At 34.9% G+C, this 9140-nt stretch overlaps 1 protein-coding gene across 1 annotated transcript in view; it reads left to right on the top strand.

Annotated features, from left to right (window-relative positions):
- The first annotated feature begins 511 nt into the window (after positions 1–511).
- Positions 512–9140, top strand: part of LOC139694443 (protein adenylyltransferase SelO-like) — a 31917-nt gene continuing 23288 nt past the window's right edge. Inside the window, exons 1-3 of the mRNA XM_071593033.1 lie at positions 512–998; positions 1085–1215; positions 2571–2806. Coding sequence (XP_071449134.1) covers positions 643–998; positions 1085–1215; positions 2571–2806 — 723 coding nt within the window. The 5' untranslated portion in view covers positions 512–642. The remainder of the gene's footprint in view (positions 999–1084; positions 1216–2570; positions 2807–9140) is intronic.

Raw genomic sequence — 9140 nt, 5'->3', positions numbered from 1 at the left:
TAACTCCACATTTTGACAAACTTGCCTTTTGCCTCCACTATGCAGCAAAACCAACTCAATTCAAATTGTGGCAATCACTCTCCCACAATTATATTCCTACATCCAATTGCAAAACATAAATGCCTCACTCTTGTTATAAAATGAGTTCTCAATATACCCCAATGAGGATATCGAATATTCGGGAAGAAAAAATCATTATTTTTATATTTTGTGAATACGTATTATATAATTTAATCTATCATTTTTGTATAAAATGGAATTGTGCAATAAAATTGCTAGAAATACAACAATGAAGACGAACCAACACATTCCTAATCTTCAGGATGCTTAAAATACTGTTCATCAATTTAATCCATTACGCTTATGATTAAGCCGAGAAGAAGATATTGATATTACCCTGTAAGTTTGCATTTGTATTGAATTGATTTAAATTAGCGCCATATTTGCGAAATGAAAATGTTGACCAAAGATGGCAGCAGCCGCATGAATTTTAATGGTTGTGTCCACGAAAGAGCGCATAGGATTGTACCGTTAACGCAGTAATAGCTATTATTCAGTACTACCCTAAGAAAAGAGATGCAGCCAGAATGAAAACATATGGCATTGGTGGGACCTTTTTAAAACAATAACTATTCGCTCGATATGAATGATATGAATCATTGGAAATTTTCTGCGTCCAAACTACTGCAGTTGCCACTGGATCCAATTTTGGAAAATTACGTCCGTCAAGTAAAAAATGCGATTTTTTCTATCGTGTTACCCACTCCATTGGAAACTGAAATTAAATTAATAGCATATTCGGAAGACGTCGTGAAAAATATATTAGACTTGGACCCAGCAGTGGCAGAAACGAAAGATTTCATTGAGGTTGTGGCGGGAAATAAAATATTAGAATCCAGTGCTCCACTTGCCCATAGATATGGAGGCCATCAGTTTGGGGTTTGGGCCGGTCAGTTAGGTGATGGTAGAGCTCATTTACTAGGGGAATACGTCAACAGGTTAGTCATACAGTGCAAAGACCCATTAAAAACCATTAACTATTTCAGGTGAAACATTTTCATTTATGTAAACTATGTATTTGCAGGAAAGGAGAGCGATGGGAGTTACAACTCAAAGGCTCCGGCAAATCGCCTTATTCCAGAGGAGCGGATGGACGAGCTGTCATACGCTCTTCTATCAGGGAATTCTTATGCGCCGAGGCTATGCATTTTCTGGGTAATTGCACCGTCTACTCCTAGACTGTGATAATACTTAGGTTTAGTTTTAGTTCCTAGTAAATGTATCTGGTGAGACAATATTAAAGATCTCATAACGGACCTGGCTTCACGGGCTTTCTTTTGAATTTTTTTAATTTTTCAAAGAACTTGAAATTAGCATGGCTTAGGCATAAGTCTATAAGAAACCAACCTTTGAAAAATGACATACTTGTGTTCCATGTGAAGCTGCATGACTTAGTTTTAAGCATTAACCCTGTGGACAAAATTTAATTGCATGTATTGAGTTTTTCCCATCATTTTATTTTAATTAAGAAGATGATAGCTGCAGGCATACATAATTCGGCAATAGTATTCGGCATATAGGCGATATTTACATATACTTTTCGAAGACTGTCAATATAGTATTTGCTCCAAATCCCAAGGTATCCAATGACTTATTTGGAGCAGGCAACTGGTTCCAAATATGATTAACCAGTTCAGCTGCATCTCAATTTAAGTGTTCCACCCCATTTTCAAAGAAGTTTAAAGTCAGCTGCAGCCCATATTATTTTACTTGGGTGATTATCATAGCAGTTAATCTTAAAAAAGAAGTTGCCTGATAGGATTAATGATCACTTATATTCCATTTTGAAGAATGTCAGGAGTTTGGTGTGAAGGAGATTCGGTGGTAATTAGTTTTGTTCATTTATTTAAATGGCTGAAATAAAATGTCTGTTGCATGGTGCACCTGACCAGCTGACTCAAGGGGACTGGTCTCAATCTAGTGTACAATGGAGATGGTGTTTAAAGCTGATGATTTGTGGCCTCTGGGAACCCTGATGGCTTATCAGAAAAATTATTTACTAATGGCTGGACAGAAATTACCCCAAGGCCATCATATTTGGATGGAAAATAGGGAAATGAGTATAATAATTATCACTGTGCAAAATTATTCATCAATTAAATGAAAATGCTTTAATTAAGTGAATAGTTTCACACTTCTGTTATTCCCTACTGGTAGTGGTTACTGTGATTTGCATTGCAAAAGAGATTCCCCTTACTTCACCATCTAGAGTTGTGAGGAAAATACAATGGATTATGACAGTAAAAATCATACTGCATAAAATTATATGCTTTTTGGCTCCAGGCGTGAGTTTAAGGGGCAGACATTTCAGCATCTCAATAGATACATGCATGTACAGACGAACAACCCAATTTAATATTATTCATTCAGTGGAGGCACATGAAAGTATATGAAACTAGCTTTAATTAATGTTTTCTGTGAATAATGTTAAAATATTAAGGAAGATGATTGGAAAATGTAAATGAAATATTTTAGTACAGATGACGTACTTTCCCTTCTATAATCACTAGGTGTGCCTACTTCAAGAGTTGCTGCTATTGTTTGCAGTCGGGATCCAGTTATTCGAGACCGATTTTATGATGGGAACCCTCAGACAGAAAGGGCAGCTGTTGTCTTGCGACTTGCTCCCACATGGTTTCGATTTGGCTCCCTTGAAGTGCTGGCCAAAAGTTTCAATGAGTGGGGTACCTTAAGGATTTTGGCCAATTACCTCATTCATACACTTCTTCCTAAAGATGTCGTTCAGGTAATATATATTTTATTTTTCATTCCTAGTGTTGCTTTTCACTTTCAACTGTCAAAAAATTACAAACACCTTATTAATTATGAGCGATAGATAAAAAATAAAAAGTGAAAGCATAATTATGTTTAAAGTGAAATAAAAATGTTTGTCATAACTTTTGTTGCATGATAATTTGTCTATCTTTCCCCCTTTTTTTATTATTACATTGAGTTTGGATGAATCGTTTGTGATTTTTATGGGATTCTGTTTATGTCTTATATAATGGTATTTTTTTACGGTAGAAACTCGTTCGTACAAAATTTAATTCTTACATAACTAAAGCTCGGCTAAAACGATAGGTAATAAATAGCTGTGGTTAACAATACTTCTTCTCTGAATAAGTTCTTATATCAGATAGGTCTTAAGAATGGATATATTGGGTGAACCTTGGCCTTCATTTGGCAATTAAGTCCAACGCATAACTTTTATTTACTACTTCAGGCATGTGACCGATTTAAGTACTCTTCTGGATAACCATATTTATTTATATAATGTTCATTTACATATTTGTCTAGGGACCAATAGGGATAGTGCAAAAGAAAAATTGCACATTTAGCATGGGACATGTCAAATGCGAATAGGCGACATTAGGAACAAGAAAGGTATTCACTGATGCCTTAGAGCATTCTTTTTAGGAAGAGGCATTTTGTCTTACACTTAGAAGGATTTAAGGCACATTGAGGTTTGAATTCAGCCAGCAGTTTGTTATACAAAATAAGATACAGAGCTTTAGGTAAGAACTACATTAGAAATGTACAAGTTATTAACTTTATGAGCCCCATAATTATGTACATCAGTGTTACTAGTAAGTATTGTTGTCTTCTGTTTTACAATTCACAATTGCAGGAAAAAATATAAATACATTGAAGAGGCAACGCATAGAACTTCCTCAAAAGGTGAAAACTTCATCAGCATCATACCCGATATCAAATATCACTCTTAACACAGAAACAGCTTGGGTAGAGGAACCCCAAAACAATATATTAAATACAATTTCGAAGTAAAAAGAGCCATAATAGATCAAGGCTAAATAGTGGAGAACATTATCAGAAACTGTGAAACATATATTGCAAATAAGAAAATTCAAAGATATAAGTCTCTTCATAAGAATATCAATATGAGAATCCCAATGGAGTTGGGAATATAAATGATTGCCAAGAAATTTGGCAGACAGCCTTAGGGAAAGCTTTTGCATCTAAAGAAATACTTAACTCTGGAATGGGGGTGTTTTTGTGAGGTAACTAATGACTTGTGGCTTTTCGGCATTGATTTTAAGATAATGTGACAGATCCAAGAATTGATTTTTAGGGTTACTTGACTTGAACAGTTAATAAGTTCCTGAGTAGAGGCAGAGGAAATTACAATATTAGTGCCATAAGCATTAGGGAGATTAATTTGTTTAAAATATTTAAACCTATTTAAAATACTTAAAACTTAATGTTCCAAGGCTACTTACATGTTGAGCCCAAATACGGACTTAAAAGCTCAGTTGAGCGTTCCAAAAAGTGAAAAGGAATTAATGTTTCAGGAAAAGCAACACTTGTTTATTTTGGTATAAATAACGTATTCACTTGTGTGCCCAGATCAGAAGCCTTACTTTAACCTCAAAATGTACTCAATGAGTCCAAAATTACCTCAAATATTCGAACAAATTAATCTCCCTCATTAAAATGGCAGTTAATCGAAATTATTTCAGTTATAAACACATTAATAGCCATCCAAGCAGATCGTCTAGCTATGGGTTCCCTACTCTCTCCCCCTCCTTGCCGAAATATTCCTTAATTTGTTGGAAGAACAGCTGTGCAATACTGTCAATAAACATGTGGAAAATGTGGTGTAGTGGTTCGGCTATGTTGATGATATTCTTTGCCTGTTGGCCAGGTCAAACCACCAGTTAGATTCCTTCCACAAGTACATCAACACGATCCATCCAAATACTTCCTTCTCCATAGAAAAAGATGTGAATGATGCAATTCCTAGATCTGTCAGTTTCCATAACAGAAAATAGACATGAGTTTTCAATTTACAGAAAACCCTCTTATATAGATCACATAATTCCCAATAATTCCACAATTTTTCTCACACATATGCAGCCTTCCACTTGATGATTGACCGGCTCCTATCCTCTTTCTATCCCTGACAAATTTCAATAATGAACTTAATACAACTATGAATATAGCCACCAGCAATGGGTATAACTCCCACTTAGTTGAAAAAATGCTTAAAAAAACAAAAAGTAGAATTGGCCGTATGTAGAATTTTCTCCTCTTAGCCGACATCTAGATTTCAGGTGGTGTTTGATCCTATTCCTTGGAGATATCTCGCATAAAATATCCAATCACCCTCCTACCTCACTCAAAGGGCCTTTTACCAACCCCTTACTCTCTCCAAACTCATAGCTAATGGCAAAGGCAAACAGAAAACTTTAAATCAGGTGTCTATTAACTAAAATGTGGCAATTGCAACAGCTTTTATGTTAGTCATATTTCAAGATGCGAGCCAAAGAACACACCAGGTGACACAAAAATCAAAACTCTGAATCCCTCTTCGCAAAACAACACATAGAATTTAAGCATAATAGTAATTTTGTCCCTGAAATACTGCATAACCTCCCTAAAGGATTAAAAATGGATGTACTTGAACAAATGGAGATTAGAAGGTACTTGGCCGACCCCAAAATGATTCTTAGTAACAAGCAATTATACTCTCATCCCTCCCCTCTCCTTGAGGGAAAACAAATTCAACCGTTCAATGTACCCATTACCCCTGTACTTAAGGTACCCCTACTCCTCCCATGTCCCTGACCCTACACCGTGCCATGTCATAACCAAGGTACCACCGCCTTTTCCCTTCTCTTACCCAAATAACCCCAACCTTCGCCTTCTTTGATTAATGAGGATTACCATACTCCTCATTAATCAGAATTTAAGTATTGCATGGGGCATCACTGACAATGAGAGAAATAATCAGGACAGGTGGAAGAGGTCATCTTTGCTTGGTTTTCATTTTAAATATCAATTAATGTGGATCAACTTGCCTTGAATATGATTTTACTTTGTCAGAATCAAGTATGCTGTGCCAATGTCTTTAAACCTGATGGTTTTTTAAGTGGTGTGCTGAAATATTAGGGTCTGAACCATTCTCAAAAGACTAAGATCATTTGTTAGGAAATTGATCACTCGTGAAAATATCTAGGATTCCAGGATTCTCTCAGGTGCATCAACATCCTGAGGTTTTTGATAAAGGTTGATGGTGAAACAATTGTCTGTATCATTCCTATGAGACTAATGGAACTTTCAAGAGGATAGTCTTCCCGTGATTGATGAATTGTTTTCCTAGGTGGATGCATAGAATTTCATGGTGGATATAAAGAATATGTTGCAAATCATGTCGGTGTGATTATTTCCGAGGAAAAATGAGTTATTTCAAAAGTATGTGTTCTTTCCAATGTCTCATATAGTTAGCAGAATTGAGGTTTGCCAATAATAAATTTTTGTGGTGGAAATAGTGCAATTGTAGTCACTAAGTGAAGGTGATACAAACCACTGACCTCTAAGAAGGATTAATTATGGATATTATTCGCATAGTTTTGCAAAATTCCATCCCCCCAAACTTCCAGTTTTGTGGTGCATAAGAGAAGAGATTTTTATCTGAAGGATAAACAGTTTATATTATGGAATACATGCATTGCATCTAAGGCAGACTTATGGGTGTACTATTAAAAATAAAATGTATAGATGTCTAAAATTTTTTGATTGAATAGGAGGCTAATCTATTTTCTGTTTGTTCAAGATTAGGGCAAAAATGTAAGAGCTACATATTTGTTTATTAATAACCCTTATTTTGAAGACTGTAATAGAGGTGAGAATGTTAGGCAAACGAGGAAAGGGCAGGAACAGGATTGGGATGTTGGACAGGATGAAGGGAGGAAGGAAGTACTCAGAGATGAAGACTGTCTTGATGTAGAGTAGGTTGCTGGATTGTGTTATGTCGGGAGTCGCAAAATATTTATTTGGTGGTTGTGTCCATCCATACCTACCTTAACCAGTAGATTACTTTAAAAAAAATTGTACTGGATGAAAATATTTATGAACCTTTTATATCAAAGCATATTGGAGTGCTGAACTATTTCTTTGCTCATTTAATACCTTTATGTCTTGGTTGAGTAATATTTAAATGTGGATTTGCTTGTGTTTAAATGGCACACTTTTCATGAAAATGCTGGATTGAAAGTTTCCTGCCGTGTGTACTGAATCGTGTGCATATTAATGTGTGCAATTATCTACCCACAAAGGCTACTACTTTTTTATGTTAATCAGTATATTTACAATTAGAAATTGTGTAAAAAGAGAGTCTGCCAGCTAGGAAAACTTGGAAAATGTTGTTCTTCTGGAAAACTCTGTGAATAAGGAAGATGTTTTGGAAGGAATTGATATGTGATGTGCTTTATGTGGGCATTTTGAGTTGTATTCGAGAGACACTACGAATTTGCAAGTGGGTATCTCTTGTTCTTCTTAGCAGCCCTTGCTCTACTTCAACGAGAAACCCTGTATGGATATTGCCCCCTTTATGAGGGGATAGGCATGCTCTCTGGATATATTCATTTTTTTGTTTTCTTGTTTCATTTTTACTTAGGTACCATTATATTTGTTATTTTTATAACTGATAGGAAATATTGATTTTGCTCTTTGGCTGTCCAATTGGTAAGAAATAATTTTCTTGTGCTGCTACATGATTTTCAGGTCGTACTGATCAATGAGAATGGTGAATTTTTAATTTAACTGGTGGGACTGCCCTTGCTACGGTTGTTGTGCTTTCTGTGGTACATCATTTTACTGAAACACTATGTCACTATTATTTCAGAATGTTGAATTCCTTTTCTGGGCAATATATGTTGCTCTAAGGTAAGATCCATTGTTAATAACCTGCAATTATAACATGATTTCTGAATGTGATAGGGCACTTAATCGATATCCTTCATGTATTCACGTATACATTCAGCTTACATCATGATATTATATTACACACCCAGTATCACAATGATATCAAATGTTCCTTGTCATTTCCATTGCTTGGGAGTCAATAATTATTGGCAAATGATCAAGTAAAGAACGTGAAAAACCCTGGAATGCTGAAAATATCCACTGGCTAATCTGGGGAAATGAGGACATTTTGTGATATTTGGAGAACTGATACATGGCTCTAACTGCTATTGATTGGGATTGAAATGAATCAACCATTATTACCATTTTATTGATTATGTCTGTTAGGTCAAGAAAATGACCGAGAATATTTGAAAGTAACAATAACTGAAATACATATCGAACAGTAGTTGCTTGAAATTTTGCTCAAGAGGCTGAAAACTGCCTTCACGACCAAATGGCAACTGAGTGCATGGATATAATGCAGTAGATTTAAGTCTGATTTTACCTATTTTTCATTGATACTTATGTGAATGAGGTTACTCTTGACTTAAAACTGTAAGCATTTGTTAATTGCTAAAACAAATGAGAAACATGGTACTTGGTTTTTAGCACTCGTTTGCAATTTTATTTATAAAATGCTAATTTCTTGGTGTTTTTGGTCTTCGTAATAACAAGTTTCTGCAAAACCATGAACTATTGAGGGTGGCTCACACTCCTTCAACAGCTTGAATATCCTCTTCTTCGTCACCAAAATGGACTCTGCCTTGGATGTGTGCAAATCATTTTGGGTTCTTCAATTTTTGTGGTTTACATTAAATATACTCATTTTTCTTTCAAGTTGTACCTTTTTAACTTGCTTATTAGTTTATGTTGTATGTTTTGTGAGCATGCCATTGAATTTTTAATTACTTGTAATGCTTTCTTTTATTCTGTATGCACTGGATTTTACATTCGTTTTTATAATTGAATACATATTTTTGTAATCTTTTTATTAATAATGTCAAGATTTTCCCAGATAGGATAAAAGGTGGAAAATATTGGTAAACCTCATTGCCTGCCTATTAATTTTTTGGATTTAGCATGATTTTACTTTCTGTTTTATTCCATTTTTAATTTGAAATGCCCAAAAATTTATTTTTTGCAGTGTGTTTCACCTTGCTCCCTTACCTTTAACTAGGAAATTTCTGCATCAGCTCCACTGACATGGATATAATTTTTATTTGATCCTTTTTTAAGAATCAGCATCTTGCAAGGTAAATTATAATAGTTAGAATTATGACTCCACTTACTATTTCATTAATTTATGATAATTCTGAGTAATTTTTATATAATGGTCATATACTAATAGTTATTGCAACTTTCAGATTGCCAAT

This window comes from Hetaerina americana, unplaced genomic scaffold, assembly GCF_022747635.1.
Source record: "Hetaerina americana unplaced genomic scaffold, ioHetAmer1.1.p SCAF_5, whole genome shotgun sequence".
NCBI lineage: Eukaryota > Metazoa > Arthropoda > Insecta > Odonata > Calopterygidae > Hetaerina > Hetaerina americana.
The sequence above is the reverse complement of the archived record's forward strand: the minus strand, read 5'-3'. Positions and strand labels throughout refer to the sequence as shown.